This window comes from Scardinius erythrophthalmus (assembly GCF_964197995.2).
Source record: "Scardinius erythrophthalmus genome assembly, chromosome: 9".
In the NCBI taxonomy this organism is placed as follows: Eukaryota; Metazoa; Chordata; class Actinopteri; order Cypriniformes; family Leuciscidae; genus Scardinius; species Scardinius erythrophthalmus.
In genome coordinates this window covers 19151262-19170296 of record NC_138229.1, presented here as the reverse complement: position 1 = coordinate 19170296, position 19035 = coordinate 19151262, and the positions used below count along the sequence as shown (strand labels likewise).

At 37.1% G+C, this 19035-nt stretch overlaps 1 protein-coding gene across 8 annotated transcripts in view; it reads left to right on the top strand.

The window, feature by feature from the left end:
- LOC308696313 (sickle tail protein homolog) overlaps window positions 1-19035 on the top strand; it is a 65013-nt gene that overhangs the window by 41351 nt on the left and 4627 nt on the right. For 6 of the 8 annotated variants that reach the window (XM_081374872.1, XM_081374871.1, XM_081374865.1 and 3 more), the window contains 16 exons: window positions 1169-1364; window positions 1941-2139; window positions 3186-3279; window positions 8267-9057; window positions 9859-9960; window positions 10100-10140; window positions 10291-10457; window positions 11255-11430; window positions 13438-13574; window positions 14887-15034; window positions 15126-15564; window positions 15669-15870; window positions 16660-16913; window positions 17231-17371; window positions 17854-17970; window positions 18899-18964. In XM_081374872.1, the coding sequence (XP_081230998.1) occupies window positions 1169-1364; window positions 1941-2139; window positions 3186-3279; window positions 8267-9057; window positions 9859-9960; window positions 10100-10140; window positions 10291-10457; window positions 11255-11430; window positions 13438-13574; window positions 14887-15034; window positions 15126-15564; window positions 15669-15870; window positions 16660-16913; window positions 17231-17371; window positions 17854-17970; window positions 18899-18964 (3270 nt within the window). The remainder of the gene's footprint in view (window positions 1-1168; window positions 1365-1940; window positions 2140-3185; window positions 3280-8266; window positions 9058-9858; window positions 9961-10099; window positions 10141-10290; window positions 10458-11254; window positions 11431-13437; window positions 13575-14886; window positions 15035-15125; window positions 15565-15668; window positions 15871-16659; window positions 16914-17230; window positions 17372-17853; window positions 17971-18898; window positions 18965-19035) is intronic. The other 2 variants (XM_081374870.1, XM_081374866.1) reach the window with 2 other exon arrangements.

The window sequence follows — 19035 nt, the reverse complement described above, 5'->3', positions numbered from 1 at the left end:
TGTCTCCTATGCTCTTATTATTATCATCAATGTTGAAAACAATTTTTGTTTCTTAACATTTTTGTTGAAACAATGATACATTTCAAACATTTGTGGTAAGATTAAAAAAAGAGATGATATTTTTATTCATCAAGAATGCATTCAATTGATCAAAAGTGACAGTGAAAATTAAAAATTATTTATATTTAATAAATGCTGTTCTTTTGAACTTTCTATAAATCAAAGAATTCTAAAAAAAAGTATCACAGTTTCCACGAAAATATTAAGCAGCACAACTGTTTTCAACATTGATAATAAGAAATGTTTAGAATGGTTTCTGAAGGATCATGTGACACTAAAGACTGGAATAATGATGCTGAAAATTCAGCTTTGCCATCACAGGGATACATTACATTTTAAAATAGGCCAATATATATATATATATATATATATATATATATATATATATATATATATATATATATATATATATATATATATATATATATATATATATATATATATATATATATATATATATATATATATATATATATATATGTGCCACATATAAACACACAGTTCTTTTAAAGGTGCATTGCGCAACATTTCATGTTAAAAATAGCAAATACCCGTTTTTCTAACCCATACATGCTTAAACAATTGCCTGATGGGCTGAATGAGCCCTTCTCTGATCACTGCGATTGCCTCTATCCTGTACAGTAAAATAAATAGGGATTCGGGTCGCAATTTGAGACTGGGCGTGACGTCATGCGCGTTCAGTTGCAGTGTTGCAGTTTCGCTTGTCGCCAGAGGGGGCATAGTTCTGCAAAAACTCAGACTTGCGCAATGCACCTTTAATGTGTAATAATATTTTGCAATATTACTGGTTTTACTGTATTTTTGATTAAATAAATGCAGTCTTGGTGAGCATAAGAGACTTCTTTCAAAAACATTTTAAAAAAGTGTAATGTTTTCAAACTTTTGACAGGTACTGTAAAAGCTAATTCAAAATATTAATAAATATTATAATAGTACAGAAATGATGCTTAAATAACACCGACCAAATCTTAAGGGTTGAATTATTCACACAAAAATATTGTCTTTTGTGAAGTGTTTGATGTTAGATCCAAATCTAAATGCTCTGTCTAAGTTACCTCTTCTTTGATCATTTTGTGTTGTCTTGTAGATCAGGAGTTCTGGGCACAGTGTAACCCCTCAGTCTGCTGTAGGGGAGCCAGGGGAGCATCTCTCTTTGGCCTCCCTTGAGTCTTTGGAGGCCATGTCAGAGGCAGAAGCCCCCTCCGCCTTCACCCGAGGCAGCCGCTCCCGAGCGAGCCTCCCCGTGGTCAAGTCATCTTACCAGACCAAGGACAGGTCATTAGGTACAGTACTGACTCAGTGTTTTCACTTGTGTGGGAGTGTCTTTGATTTATTTCTTCTTTCTTCGTTGTTGTGAATAGATATTTTTGAAGTAATATTAAGTTACAAATCAAGTTTGTCAAGATTTAAGGTAGAGTTGATGTCAGTCAGATATTAGTAGATTAAGAGAATTGTTGAACCTATGTTGCACAATATAGTGGATGATCAATTAGTTTGAGTGGCTGTTGTTATTTTAACACAATGTTTGAATATTGTGAATTAAGTCTTACTGAAACCATTTCAATAGCATCATTATTAAAGAAATAGTGTGTAATATAAATTCCAACACATTGTGACAAATTGCCTACCTTTGGGCATGTCATAAGGCTACCAATTATATATATATATATATATATATATATATATATATATATATATATATATATATATATATATATATATATATATATATATATATATATATATATATATATTCTGTTCTATATGCATTTAGGGCAACTTTTAGTGCTATACAGCTTTACTCATTCATAAGAGTACATATTATGCTGATTTCAATCTCTTATTTTGTTTATTCGTAGGTGTCCTCTACCTGCAGTATGGAGAAGAGACAAAACAGATCCGAATGCCCAACGAGGTGACCAGTGCAGACACCCTCAGGGCTCTGTTTGTCAGTTCATTCCCCCAGCATCTCACCATGAAGACACTGGAGTCCCCCAGCGTGGCTATATACATCAAAGATGACATGAGGAATATGTACTATGAGTTGACTGATGTCAGGTGTGTGTCTTGCACTATATGAGGTGTATACCAGGGTGCTTTTTTTTGTTGCATGAATTATACCATGAATCTCAAAAGTGTCACATGCAATACTCAACACGTTAGATTATGTTGAATATGATATTGCAAAAATGATCACAGACATTCCATTTTACAGTGTGGTTGGTTCTTAAGTGCAGAAAATTGCAGGCAGTTTTTGATTTTAAGTAAGTTCAAACTGTTGGGTGACTCCCTTTTCCACACCCTACTCTTCACTGGCCTGCGGCTTCCTAATAGGTTAGCAGGAATAGAAAGAGAATGTGATCAGTGTGTGTTAGTTAGTTGGCGCAGGATGGGCTTGGTTTCTTAACAGGCTTTATAGTTATGAGGAGGGAGCTTGTGTTGACATGCTTCTTACCTTTCTGTCAAAGTGATAATGCTCTGTTATGTGCACCAAAACACTTTTGACTTTTTACCACAGAGAAAAAATATATATACACCACTATTCAAATATTTGGGGTTGGTAAGATTTTTTTTGGAAGATATTTTAGTCATCAAGTTTTCATTGAATTGGTCAAAAGTGACAATAAATACTTTTGCTTTGCTACAAAAATATCTATTTCAAATAAATTATGTTCTTTTGAACTTACTATTCATCAGAAAATCATAAAAAAGTATCATGCTTTCCAGACAAAATATTAAACAGCACAACTGTTTTTAAAATTGATAATAATAAGAAATGTTTCTTGTGCATTAAATCAACAAATAGTAATGATTTCTGAAGGATCATGTGACACTGAAGACTGAAATAATGTCTTCTGAAAATTCAGCTTTGCCATCACATTAATTAATGACTTTTTTTTTAAATGTATTAAAATAGAAAACTAGTTATTTTTAACTGTAAAATAGTTATTTGAAATTAGTATTTCACAATATTACCGTTTTTATTTTAGACCACATAAATGCACCCTAAGAGATTTGTTTACAATTTTACTGAACCCAACCTTTTGAACAGTTGTATATTAAATACAACAATAATAATATTCTAAAATATTTTTTCTTTACAGGAACATCACATCACAGTCTTGCCTGAAAGTGTATCATAAAGACCCAGCCCATGCCTTCAATCACAATGCAAGAGCCAATAATGGAGATATTAGGGTGAGTGACAGAGTGTGACCCCAGCCCCACAGAACTGTCCCATTATTATTACTCTTCATGTTCAAATCATCATCGATTCAAAAAGCTCTTTTCAACACCGTTTGCATCTGGTGTTGACAGGTGGCAGGAGCGTGAAGGATACGTTTCTGATCTGTTCTTTAGTGCTCAGATTTTGAAGCCACACCCATTAATGTTGGCAGGGGGCCCACTGATTGGTCTCTCCACTGCTGTTTTGCACAATTAAAATGGGCAATTGCCTTTAGCAAAACAGGTCGACTCTGCTGAGATCTTTACTGTATGTCAAAGGCAAAATAGTGTTGCCACGCTGCGTTAAAGGGATTTGTCTGACATCAGGAATGTAGATAATGCAAAATTTTGCCAGAGACCAATGAAGCTAAACAGTGAACACATTTTAAAAAGCCAAACAATGTCTGTTCCTTATCTTATTATGCAACAAATGGAATTTGATTTGAGTAACGGATTTAATTGGAACCATGCTCTAAGCATCTTGCTCTCTAATCAAACCCATCTGCTTTCCATGAATCACTGTGTCAATTTATTATATTGACCTACACATGTACAGTAGGATGATTTTGTATCTTAATCATATTGAATATTGCTTTAGCTGCTAGATCTAGTTTTGGAATGCATAAAAATATTAAAAAGTGTAGTGTGATTATTTCAGGCCAGAACGTAGCTGGATTAATTAAACATTTTGAATGCTGTTGTGCTGTGGCGTCATTTGCTTTATCTAATTATAAACACTTCTGGGAAAAGAGTGCAGTGTCTCCAGCTATCTCATCCATATCTTAAGTTCAGCAGGCCATGGAGGATTGGGAAGAGCATAATTCAAAGCCAAGGCTGAAATTCCTGGGCAGGGTGTAGGGATGAGCTGAGGTCAAGCTCTCAGGAGAGCACAGCCGCGGATGCGTCTGACCTAGCATTTCTCAGCTCTAATGAGAGTGCAGAAGGGACTAGCTCCTGTCTGCATCACCACACCACCCATAACGCAAGCAGACTGCTGTTTACTGAGACTTATGCATCTTTTATAACCACGTCTAGTGTGAAGAACGGTGGCTAGATGATACACAGCTGTATCAATAGAACAGACCTGCTTCCAACCCAGTGCAATTAACTGGATTTTGATCATTTCCTTGAGCATAGTTTGTTCAGAAGAATTGTTCTAGACTAGGGATGTGCAAAAGTGCATATTTGCAAAATCAACTAGATAGCGGGTTGTCAGAACAACTAGTCCACCAGTAAGCCCTCTATAATTTGGCTGGCTTAGAGTTATGTCCACCTGACTCCAGTCAAACGTGGTTCTGGATCTTGAATAAGGTGATGATGCCATGTTGTTATTATTAACTAAACTATTAAAAATCATTTTTGTTAATAGAAATAAAGTTTAAATAAAATAATATATATATTAGATGAAAAACTTACAGCTAACTGAAATAAAGTAGAAGCTGAACTACTAAAATTACTAAAACTTTAATAAAAAATAAATTGAAGCTAAATAGAATAATTTAGAAAATGAAAAATAACAAAAATGTAACAACCCATAACAAAATGACTAAAACGACTAAATGACTAAATTTAGTAACAAACAACTTTAAATAAATACTATAAACAGTAACATACATAACCATACATACAGGGTTACCAGTCATGGGAAACCTGGAAATATCAGGGCGTTTTAAATATAATTTAAGGGATGGAATAATAGCTTCAATCTTTAAAAAGTCATTGAATTTCTATAGCAATATATATATAATTTTTAGAGGAGTTTACTCTCTGTGAAATTATTTTGAAACTTTTCCACTATTTGAGGGAAAAGTTATGGAAAGAATTGGTCCAAAAGAGTGGGAAGCCGGTGCATAATTACAGGAATTTTGCTCACAGCAGGCAATTTGAAAATCGATATAAATGCATTACATTTTATTGAATTTGTTGTTAGGAGTGATGCTTTGATGGCTGAAGCAGCAGTACTTTAATGGGGATGAATTTATAAACATAACATCTTTCAGAGGGTTTTAGCATTATGACAGTTTGCACACCAAAGCGAAATTTTGTGTCTCTAAATTTAGTCCCTAATCAAAGACTGGTTAGTTGACCAACTAGTCTTTCACAGAAGGATGTGCCTATGCATTATTGTTAATGTTCCACATTTCCTGTCCTTCACAGCTGGAATAACCAGCCATCTACTCCCATTTTATCTCTATGAAGTGTGCTTTGCACATCTGTCAATTTGTGTTTATGGGACAATAACCTGCATAAGGCCTCCAACCTGTGACCTCACAGTAGCTTCACTGGCACAGTTGTGCAAAAACACTGCGCTCTGCCCAAATGGTGTGGTATTGGGAAACCCTTTTCCCACCTAAACCAAAGGTAAGATTAGTGGGATGATAGGAACTAGAAAAACAAATGGATGTGTAAAACAGGTCCTCTGAGAGTGTGAGAAAGCAAACATGCATGGACAGGTTTGTTGATGTGATGCACTTACTTTGAAGGATTGTAAAAATGGACTCATTTTCTGTAATGCTTGGGCTTGATGATATATTGGCCTTTCATTTTAGCTGTTTATCAACGCTCTAAATCTCTGGAAAGTTGAAGCTTGTCCTTCATATACATTATTTATAGACCCATGTACACTAGTGCTTTCTGAATTTGCTTTCCAAGGTGCTTTGCATCACTTCTGGCATGTGACAAACTAAAGGTCCCAAAGACCTTTATGTTTAGACGTGAATGTTTGTAGTGAATTTGGTTTCTGTTGTCACGTGAGAAATATTAAGCCAATTTTATGGAGGTCTTTATGTACTTATTGAAAGAAGACACCTATTTTGAGCTTAGATAATACAATAATGAAACGATGGCTGCACCTGTTTAAACATGCCTGACTCAGTTTGGTTGTCCTTTGTGAGAACTTAGTCTATTTCTAACAGAAAGCCTCTTTAAAGAAGTCTTTAAGAAGCAATGACAGACAGACTTAACTCTGAGGTATTTTATTTGAAGCAGCTTGTATTGTCTTGTCATTCATTTGATACAGTTTTCAGGACATAAGCATTCAGCCAAATCATCAACTAACTACATTAAGTGCAATTATATTTTCCTGGTTCCTATTATGAATGTGGTAGACCTAAAGTTATAAGGACAGGTTTGGAGAATAGTGTTCATCTTTAGGCTATTGCAGAGAGTGTTGTTGCTCTGAATGGTGGATAATACACCTACACGCACACTCTTTATTACTGCACGCTTAAGCATGACCACTGTACAAAGACAGGTCTGGGCAGGGCTATTGTCTGTCCTTTTGCACTGGTTCAATCTTTTGTTCATATCTGTACACTTGTCTAAACATAAAGCATATCAACACAGTCACACAATACAGTTTTTGTTTTATAGTTTCCTGCTTTGAAAAATTCTCTGTAAAGGTTAATCTTTTTTTTGTGACAAATATGTAATAAAAAGTTCCTTTTCATTAAATTCAAAGATCCTTTTCATATCCATTGACTTTCTTTGTCATAGAGTTGTTTACTTGCAGTTTTTAACTAGTGGGGGATGGTGTTCTGAATCAGAGTGTCACGGACAGCTAAAAGAATGCAATCTAAAAAGCAAAATGCAACTAACCATATATTCATGCATAGTTATTGTAAAATAAATAGGCTTATCAACTTTTAAAAGGGAGGGAAACTGACATCTAAGATTATACTTGTAGTCAAACGTACAGAATTTTGACAAAAATAATCTGTCACTTGGTAGAAACTAGCCAAATTAGACCAATACCAAAACCATGCCAAAAACTATGAACAGTAGCACAAATCTAAGAGAAAATAAACCAGAATACATTAAATGCATATTACTACATTACTTGCAAACAAGGATAAACATGAAACATGAAAAAAAAAATTGGCCTGAAACCAATGATCCAATGACACTTTTTGACCGTATCAGAGTCTATTTTAGGCACGCTACGCTAGATAAGCTAAAACATGTCAGCAGGCACAGTGTGGAAGCATTTCACCGTAACCAAAAAGGATGCTAGAGTAGAAATATGTCGAAATTGTTATAGTAGAAATTGTTGCTGAAGAACTTGACTATGACTGGTTTAATTTATCACCCGAGAACACAACACCCAGAACAGCATACCTAGTTTAATTACCCATTTAGACAAATTTATTTGCCTAGGTCATGAATCAGTATATCTTGTACATGAATTCAGGCACTGGTAAGGTGAGTAAGGACCCTGGGTAACTACACATTGGGACACTGATGGTGATACTATAACTATTGGTATTTATGAACAACAGCAGAATTGATTTTTCTGACATTTATTTATTTATTTATTTGTTATTTAAAGTACATTATGGTAAAATAATTTGATTGCTACATATACTTGCAACATTTCAGCCGAGTAATTATAAATGTTAGCTGGATTATGTTCATGACCTGTCTAGCGATGTATGTTTATGCTGAAATATAATTAAATAATGGTTTGTTTTTTTCATCGCGTGTCATGATATGTATTGAGTTGGCTCGTGCAATTTATGTATTGCACAGAATTTCTGCTAAGGGTACATATTGAGGTGCATTGTGGGACTTTTTAGGGAGTGAACGTTTCAGTGCCCTGGAAGGATTTTGTGATTGTGACGGCCCTTAAAATAGCTATTCAGTGTCCTAACTACTGACCTAGGGAGATGATTGAGATGCATCCCCAGTTTGCAGTTTATTTTCGGTTTTTGGCTAAATTAAAATTTAGATTTAGATTTTTGTGTTTTTGTAAAAAAATGAATTATGGTGCATCACGATATGATGGTATAATAAACAAATTTGGTAATATGTTGGGTTGCCACTTGATGTAGCATTACCAGCTGATGACCACCGTTTTACACCTGTTGTTTCTGACAACAAAGTGTTACATACCCCCGAAAACTTGCTTTGTGGGGCTTGTTACCCAAATTCCCTCTGATGTGCTTTTTTGGTCTGTCTCTAGATCACAAGAGAGAGACTCTACAGCAACAGACAGCAGCCGGGAGGCCAAAGCCCAGTGCACACTTTGCCTCACAGTCCCATTCATTCAGTCCAGGGCTCCATGTCTCCTCCTACACCTCGCTCCATGCCCTCCTCCCCTTCCAGGATGCCTTTAGTTCACACTGTTGCCATGTCCGGTGGCACCACCTTACCCAGGGACCGTCTATCCAGCATGCCCTCCAGTCGCTCCATCACACCTTGTTCCAGTGCCATCCTGGAGCGACGGGACGTAAAACCAGATGAGGATTTGAGCAGCAAGAGCGTTCCTATGTATTCAGAAGCGTATGGTTCGCCTGAGGCCAGACACAGCGTCGCCTCATCACAAGGCAGCCATACCGGAGACATCCCAGATGGGGTAGCTTACATCCAGCACCGGTCCTCCATCAAGTCTGTCGGCTCATACGCTGATGGCCAGGATCTGCAGCACTCCCTCTACAGACAGAAGTCTCGCAAGTACAGCGAGAGTCAGCTCGCCTCGATGGGCTCCAAAACTCCACCTGCTTCCCCTCATAGGGTCAATGAGGTCAGAATGATTGACATGCTCCCAGGCCAGAACTCCCACATGCCCTCACAGGGTGTGACAGCGGAAAGGGTGTCACCTGTTCGAAGATCTTTCCGCAAGGACAGTAATGGAGCCGTGGAGGTGGCGACTAGGGTGAGAGGCAACGTGGCCTCCCCTGTTTTCGCCGACCTTCCGCCCGGTCATGGAGAGAGGACGTTTCAAGGTCATGTGGCAGCTGGAGATCCTCAGAGGTGAGAGTGAATTTGGCTTTTTAAACTTTCTGCAGCTCATTGACTTTGTGCTCATGTCAGGGATAAAGGTTACAATATTTTTGCACAAAATAATATTAAGCAGCACAAGTGTTTTCAACATTGATGGTAATAATAAATGTTTCTTGAGCACCAATATTAGAATGATATCTGAAGGATCAAGAAATGGCTACTGATAATTCAGTATTGCCATCACAGGAATAAATTACATTTTAAAATATATTTAAATAGGAGAGTTGTTTTAAATTGTAATGATATTACTGTTTTGCTGTATTTTTTGATCAAATAAATAGCATGAGAGACTTATTTCATGTAAAAACTCTTGCAAATTTTGAATGGTAGAGTATATACTATGCTTTTCTTTGATCTTAATAAAACAAGGAAACAATGATAATACTTCCCTTCCCTCTGATGTTGTTATTTGTTCAAATAGTGCTTGAGTAATCTAGGGCTGATGGGAGAAAATATCAGATTATTCATGTTGTGGTGGAGTGAAATTGAGAAGAGGACAAAAGTTCCTCGAGCAAAGCCCAACATTCATATATATGCTGTTATTCATGCCTCCAAAATCAAAGTTTGGCAGAGTTTTGCCCTCAGAAACAGAGAGAGGCATTAAGTCAATATAATTCCCCTGCTGGTCCCCCTTTGAGCATTGTTTACCATTGTTAGCATTGTTTAATACTCCTTAGATCCACAGTTGAATGGTCTGCGATAAATTATGGAATTGTCTTTATTGACCGTTAGACTCATGTCTAACAAACACATGTGACCTGTTTTTTGCAGTGAAAGAATAAAGGCTATGGAGCAGCAGATAGCCAGTCTTACTGGTCTTGTTCAACATGCTCTAATGAAAGGGCCAAGTACAAATGCCAAAGAGACTTCCGGGTAAATGTTCACAGACACATTTAATCTGATTCATAAATGGCTTTAATTTAATTTGAATTGATATAATATGATGATAAAAACAATATAATTAACTCATGCAAAATTATTCTAAAACTCACAGTTTTGTCTTACTCTATAGTGACAAACCAGTAAAGGTGGGTTCTCTGGCACAGAATGATGGTGAGTAAACATAATTGAGAATGATGCTTTCTTTATTATTCCTTTTTGTTCCTGTGAATCATGAATTTGAATTTAATCTTAATTTAACTGAGACAGAATATGCCTTATGTTACTAGAGCAATAACATCCGAAATGTGTGTTTTTCTCTAGGTGTCTATACTGTAACATCATATAAGGACCCAGCTGTGCAGACAGACAGTCCTTCAGCACAGTTTCAGCCTCCTGTCAGAGACCCTGCTTTATGCTCAATCCTCTCCAACTTCAGGAGAAACGTCACTGACCTCAGACTGCAGCTCCACCAACTCAAACAGATGCAGGTACAAAGGGAATTCAAATGGAGGGAATCTGCGATTTCTATTGATGAATTTCTGATTTATGATAAATGTTTGTCCTGTGCTTTCAGTCAAATTAAAAAAAAGTATTAGAATAGTTATGCAACAATTCAATAGTTAAGCAACTATCTTCACATATTTCGCTTTTAAATATAACACAATACCATGCAAAAGTTTGGGGTCAGTAAGATTTTTTTAAAGAAATTAGCACCTTTATTCAGCAAGGATGCATTGATCAAAAATGACAGTAATGACACTTTTATAATGTTACAAAATGTATCTAATTCAGATAAATTCTGTGCTTTAGAACATTCTGTTCATCAAAGTATCCAGAAAAAAAAATTATCGCACTTTCCACAAAAATATTAATCAGCATAACTGTTTTCAACATTGATAATAATGAGAAATGTTTCTTGAGCTCCAAATCAGCACATTATAATGATATCTGAAGGATCATGTGACACTGAAGACTAAAGTAAAGATGCTGAAAATTCTGCTTTGCCATCATAGGAATAAATAACCTTTTTATTTGAATACATTTTTAAAATGTAATTTAAAATTGTAATAACATTTCACAATATTACTGTGTTACTAGATTTTTTATCAAATAAATGCAGCCTCTGAATCTTACAGACCACAAACCTTTGAACAGTAGTGTGTATATATATATGCAAACATGTGATTATAGTAATGTGATGTAGTATTATAATAAATACATGGGTTATTATAAACAATGGGTCAGAAAACAATTGTGTTGATAGAGCTTTGCTTTGCATATACAGCTGCAAAACCAGGATGACATGAGGCTGATGCTGCGACAGGCGGAGCAGGAGATCTCAGAGAAGGTTTCAGGCACTGTGCTGCACCTCGAGGACACTGTTCATAGACAAAGAGTCCAGGTGGAAGAAGAAAGACACAGATATCTGGGCATGGAGGAGAGGGTTCTCGCGCAGCTCGGGTAAGACAACAGTGACTGGTGTGCTAATACTGATCCTGTTAAGACCTTGACATTAATTACCCATGAAGAATTCATCATGAATTGGTCATCTGTAGAATGTGAGAGACAGCTGTGGATGAACAGAACAAATGCTGCGATCTAGAGGGGAAAATTAGAGCAAAGCTGCTGCAAATGAGTCAGATTTGATGCTGATTAACTGCTCACTTCTATTCTCCTCACTAATTAATTATAATCCCATGTCTCTTCCATTCAATGCTGAACGCATACTTTAGTAAACAAAGATCAGTGTTGGTTTTTAATAGATGTGAGCAGAGGGGATTTTTTTTACATCATTTGTGCTGTACTAAATTACAAAATTTCTGTACTATTATTCTAAAACCCATTTGGTGTTGTAAACCTTGATAAAGTCAAATTAATCATGCCTTCCTTGGGTGGTGTTAGAGATTGCATGAAATGACGCATTGAATAATCCACTGTCCCAACCTGTCTCTGAAGAATAAGGCTTGTGAAACCTTCTTCTTGTTTCCCATCACGATGAATGCCTGTTGTTCTTATGGGGAAATATAAGTCAGATTGCTTCCGAGGGTGTTTAGCCACATGTGTTTTTTAACTAAAACTATTGAAAATTATTGATGTTAATTGAAATAAAGATTTTTATATACATTTTGGATCAGAAACTTAAACTTAAAAACTTAAATGAAAATTTGAAACTGTGCCTTGGCAACTAACTCAAATAAAATAAGTACTAAAATTACTAAAAAAGGAAATAAATCTAAAGTAAATTAAAGCTAGAAAGAAAAATGTAAGAGTATAAAAACTAACAATGACAATAGCACATAACAAAATGACTAAAACTTAAATCAAATTCAAACTGAAAATATTAAAATAAAAGTGTGTGTAAAAGTGTAAAATATGAATAAATACTATACTAAATAACTCTGCATGAAACAAACAAAAATGTATTATTATTTATTAAACAATTTATTCTAGTGACCAACATCTATTAGTTCATCATACGCATAATAATACTGGCTTATATTAGATTGTGTTATAGTGAGAAAGATAACCAAAAGCAGAACGTTGTGCATGGGAAAACCCTTAAGGCACCCCTCAGGTAAATTACAGAAAACACAAACCATTTCCCACAGAGACGGTGCTAAACTATGATCTCAGAGCATTTGTACTGGCTTGCAGATTCCTGCATAGCTGGTCATGCTAAAGGCTTCTAAATGCAGGTACAGCTCATGATGTCCAACTTCAGAAATTCACACTTAACCATTTTTAAGAGGGAAGAAGTCAGAGAATCTGAGAAAGATGTAGGTTGTGATGATCCACTGAAGGTATTTGGCTGAGGGCAGACTTTTGTTACCATCTTTGCTTACACAGCCAAACTTCTCTGTATGTTAACTGTCAGTTAACAAACAAGCCTAAATCACGTTAAACAGGTTTCAGGTTTCAGCCTTCAGCAGGACTCACAGTCAAGGCTTGCTCATTACACAGTATTAAGTGTCGCTAAAAGTTGCAAATCCTGGATTAAATGCATTGAAATAAATATAAACTGTGGCGTCCAAATGTCAGAGACTACATTGGAAATATGGGATTTTTGTTCACTTAAACCAGGAAATGAACAGAAACTTTTGAGCACTAGATGCTTTTATCAAATCATGCTGGATATCATGATCATTAGGTTTTACACAAACTTGTGCAGCTCGAGCAAAAAAAGCAAAGACAGATACGTAAAGATTCTGAAATAAATGTAAATCATTCAGTTTAATTTTTACCCATTTATTTATACAGATATTATATTTGTAATAAAATGTTAATGATAAAAAAGAACAGAAGCATTTTCTCTAGTGGTCTCAGACTTTTAGACCCCATTGTATATTCTGTAATTATGTTGTACTGTACCTCTGTATGATATTATAAGGTAGTCACTGATTTCTCAACACGCAATTTAAGTGACAGTTGTGCTGATAAATGACATCCTCTGTTGTAACGATGTAACAGAGAGCTGGAGAACTACGTGGAGATGCTCAAGAAAGAATCCACGTCTGTCATGAATCATCGGCCAGTCACTCTGAAGGATGTGGAGGAAGGGGCAGTCAACTTACGGAAAGTAGGAGAAGCTTTGGCCACACTCAAAGGTGATTACATTTATATTTTTCCGCCTGTGGACTTTCCTTTTCTAAAAGAAGGTGGTACACTACTGTTGGGGTCAGTAAGATTTATATATATTCATTATATTTTATAATCGTTAGTCATTTATGTAGTTGTTATTCATTTATTCATAGTATTCTTATTATTTGATTAATATAATTTAATTATTTCATTATTATTATTTTTCATTTATGTCATTTATATTATATATTACTTATTTCTTTTCTATTGTTGTTAAATCTTATGATCGTGTGGTTTCAAGGGATATTTGCTTCACGAGTTGGAGATAAGAGAATGTCTCCATTTCAAGGTTTTTAACGTCACATGACGATGTTGTGAAGCAGTAGTTTAATTTCCATTGTTTTTCCCTTGGTATAATAACACTTGTTGGAATTGTACTGGTCAGATGAAGTCAGAGCATTGAGTAGTGTAACATCTAGACAAAGTCTGACCATTGAAACATACGCAACTAAGATTATTCAATAAACTCTGCTCTTTTTATTATCATCACTTCTGCTTCTGCTCTTCCCTGGCTTTCTCAGTTAAAAAAGACTTATATCTTCTGGCAGGAATTCGGCATCCGGGGTCGGATCTAATATATTTGATATTTCTGACGTGGAGATCCATCCGATCTAACATTGTGGCACGATTTAACAAGAGTAACGACAGCGAGTAGGATCTAGATGCAGCAAATATTTATTCAAACAAACATAATAAAAGTAAATTCAGGCAAAACTGATAAATCAAACACGAGAACCAGGGAACAGAATGAGCACACCAAACACACTGTCATGAAGGACAAGACTTGACAAGGAACACAAGAAACACTGGGGTTTAAATATATAAGGTGTAATTGGCTCACCTGGGAATAATCAAAGAACTTATCAACAAACAAAAAAACCTACAAAACATGGCAAAGAACAGGAAATAACATACAAGTCCACACAAGACCAGGGTAACACAGGCTGAGATCATGACAGGTTTCCACAAAAATATTATGCAGCATAACCGTTAATTTCTGAAGGATCATGTGACACTGAAGATTAAAGTAATGGCTGTTATATACCGTCTATGTAAAATTCAGCTTTGCCATCACAGGAATGAATTATATTTTAAAATATATTAAACTAGAAAACAGTTATTTTAAATTGTAACAATATTTCAAAAAGAAAATTTGGTCAAATAAATGCAGCCCTGGTGAGCATAAGAGACTCCTTTGAAAAACATCGTACAGACCCCAAACTTTTGAACACCAGTGTAGATCTTTCTCTTGTAAACTAATGAATTGCATCATTTTAGGAGAGTTCCCAGCCCTGCAGATGAAAATGCGTGGCGTGTTGCGGGTGGAGGTGGAGGCGGTGCGCTTTCTGAAGGAGGAGCCTCACAAAATGGACAGCATGCTGAAGAGAGTCAAAGCTCTGACTGACACACTCAGTGGACTGAGAAGGTGCAACTTGTGAACCACTTTGAATATTAAATCCCTTTAGAGCTTTGTAGTTGTTTGAAGGGTTCATTGTTAGGGTTTCTGTTTCCTGTAGATATGCCACCGAGAGCCACAACCACACTTCTGACCCAGTCCAAGTGAAGGCATTGCCTACTAATTCAGTTTCCTTTGTGGAGGAGTACAGATCTCCAAAACCTGTTCATGAGTCCCCCACCCCTCAACCAAGATCACCTGCCAAAATCAGCTGCTCGGAACCCATGCCATCTTCTCCTCCTGTTACTGTGCACCGCATTCAGACAGCTCCCGTCAGCGCACACCACTCCAGTCCCCCCCTCACACCCACCCATGGCAGGGACTCCCCCACTGTGGCGAAGGTCAGTCCCAGGAGCAGAGAAAACAGCCCTGCCCTGCGAAAGAGAGCAGCTCCGCAGGGCCAGGAAGCTGTGCTTGTAATCAGCACAAGTGGATCCTCCTCATCTCCACTGCAAGCGGAGGAGATCACTGTCAACACAAGCAGGCCCATGCCTGAAGAGGTGAGGCTCAACTGTGCCTTTCACTTTTGATTGATTAAGATTGGTAGACTGGCATAAATATACTTTTTTGCAACAAACAACGACTTCTTTTGGGCTCTCCACAGGTTTCAAAACGGGAGGACACGGTTCACTCTGCTGGACCAGAAGCGGAAAGGGAAATGGAAAGGATCCTCCAGCAGACCCAGGCCAGCCTTATGAAGGCCATACCTGACCTGGAGCTGAGCGGCCAGGTGGACAGCGCCCTCTCTCAAACACCCATCTTGCCAGATGAGGTGGACTCTCCACTTCCTGTGTCTCCGCTCCCTGGTATGTCTGTCCACTCATGTGTATCTGCATATAAACCATTCATTCAGATTGTAGGACATAAATAACACAAAACTGGGATCTGGGTAAATTACATAAGAGTGTCCATGATAAAGGAAAGGATACACAGACATCTGCCAATTTCTTTGAGAATTTAGTTTAAATTTAAAGAATTATTTTGATTTCTAAATGTAGGTCTGCAAATGTGTCACCTTTCTGCAAAAATCACCACTTTGAATCCAAAATAAGTCATTTGTGTGATTCATGAAGAGGTGTGATTAACACCTCATAATTTACAAAATCACATTATTTTCAAAAAGATCCAAATGGGCCCCCTGTCTGACCAGGGCCCTTAAAATCATCCTAATCTTATCCTAATTAATCCTAATTAGTTATTAATTCATAAATATTGTTACGTTTTGCAGATTCATACCACATGACATTTTACAACCTGAACTGCCTTGTCATTAAAAGGTCAAATTATATAATATTTCAAAACACCTTGACTTGAGTTGTCTTGGGACTTGTCTTGAGAGTCTGCAGGGGTTCTCTCTATGATATAATTTCCTGTTTTATGTTGTTGTTGTTTTCTGCATGTGTGTTGGACCACTAATTTTTGTTTTGTTTTTTGGCTGACAAAAGTTTTTTTTTTTTTTTTTCTTACATTGCATTGCACCTCCCAGTTGTTTTAATGAGTTTTTAAATAATCTTTGTTTTAGCTGATTCAGGTGTGTTTGATTCGAGCTTAATCTAAACTGCAGGATTAATGAGGCGCTTTTTATCTTCAAACAGAAGCCGCACCACAGGATGGACCCAAAGCAGATAAACCAGTCCAGACCAGTTTGGAGAGGCCACAGAAGCCGACCATAGAAAAGCCCCACAGGGCCAGTGTTGACAAAGTGAAGCCCAACACTGAGACGACCAGCAAATCGCCTCCCCCTCCCCCTCCCCCTCCACGCAGATTCTACCCCTCTGGAACTGGACTCACCACTGGACGTTCAGGAGAGGTTATCTACACCAGCCGGAAAGAGTCCACTAGTGCTCAGGTGCGTGTGCTATTTCAGCTTACTCTAATTAAGATCCATGCGACTCAGGCCTTGCTGAGCCGCATTCCCAGTCAACATGACATTTTTCATAATTATTATTTGAAAACAGCACATCTAACATGCGACGTACCTACTACGTGTTGAAATCACACTGTGCTATATTTTGCATGGGTGTGCCGTGCGCTGCACATTGCGTCCTGTTTTTGTGAATAATAATGACGGAAAATCACAGTAGAGATTCCAGCTGCTTTTGTTGTTTTGAGAGACATAATGGAGGGTGAGGGTCGGTCACACTCGACTGGTTGTTTTGGCTATAGGAGGGTGAAGAGGAGGCCCCGCAGCCCAAACCCTTGCGTGTGCCCCCAGAGGTCAAGCCCAAGCCCCGCACCCCTCCTGTCAACACCTCCACCTTACAAGATGAAGAGGATGAAGGAGATAAGATCATGGCTGAGCTACAGGTGAGCAAACCACAATCGTCCTCACAGGAGCCACTCACACAAAGACATAAACGTACACTTTCTTTTACAAACACGTGTATAGAAGAACCAAACACACAGGAAGTTGAGACATGTTAGAGGTGCTAAGAGACAAATATAGAGACCATACAAACATTAATGGTTGCCCCACCAATGTAAACATTTACACAAAAGCTTCAAAATGAGGGCACTATGGTGTATTGGCTCTCTCAGAAGTTTGAAGTGTGCTGCCCTCTATTGTTGAGAATGGGTAAGATTTCCTATGAATCTGATGTCATCATGAATCCATGACTTTATTAATTAGCAATAAAAAGTAACAGTGTAAAAACTATATATAAAAATAAAAAGTAAGACAATGTAAATACACTATATATATTCTGCTGTGACATAATTACACAAACGCAGGATGGAAAACTCCACCAGACATGGCACCTCTAATACCCGTAACCCTTACCCCTCCTCAGGTGTTTCAGAAGTACACTATTAAAGATTTACAGCCCAAATACATTGTTGATCTCACAACCCCTAAGCCCTCTGACAGTGACATGGAGCCAGGGCTTTCCCTGTCTTACCACACAAAGGTAACGGATGTGATGAGTGCTAACTCCCCGTGGCAGTCTCATGGCATTACTCACATGTGCAATCGTGTCCCATAACCTCCCGCTCTGCTGACACTAATACACAAAACCCATTCTGATATACTGACATACTGACGAACGTCAATGCCTGACCGTAGCCCCTCATCAAGAGAGGGTGTAATATGTTTGATTGTGTGTCTAACACTGGTCTGTCACTCACACTCTCCTGCTGAATGCTAATAGATACAGCTGTATAAGATTGTGTGGGTCAGAGTGACTGGGGTGGTGGAAAGGCCATTCAGAACACTCTGACTTCTGACCTTTTCCTTTTTTTAGCATTCAGAGTCCACTTTCAAAAAGGGCCAGAATAGCCATTCTAATGAGATATAAAGATATAATATAAACAATATATGTAAATATCCAAATATTTTATTTTGTATGTGTGTGTTTAACTTTAGTTTTTAGAATACTTTTTTCCTACAGGCCAACAGTGTCAGGGTTTTCAAAACAGGAGAAGCAGAGTGTCTATACAAAGACTAGATGCAAGTCACTTTCTCCACTAATATATTTTGTAAAAAAAAAAAAAAACACTCAAATTCAAGCATGTATTTCTCAGTAACCTCTATCACCATCAAACATCTTTGCATGGAAAATGCTATGTATAACATTTCACTACTCCTTGTCTAGTCACAATAAAAACATTATTTTTAAGCAATGCTTGACAGCATATTGTAGTTTGCAAACTATGGATGAGACTTAATGTTTAGATTCTTTATGAAAGCTAAACAACTCTAGATGGCGCCATTGATCTGGGGTTTTTTTATGTGTCTCTCTGCATTGTACTGACTAGCTGGGTATTAATTTGAGAGTGTAAATAAAGGTCTGTCACAGTGTAATGCAATGACTCTGTACTAACCAATTGTCCTAGCAGACCACCACTCATCTATCTGAAGAAGGAGCACTATCTGAAAGTAGGGAGAATACTGCATCACCTGGGGTAAATATAATTTGTTTTACTGTTTGCATTAGTTTTATGTGAGATTTAAGTGTTAGAAATTGTGCTCACTC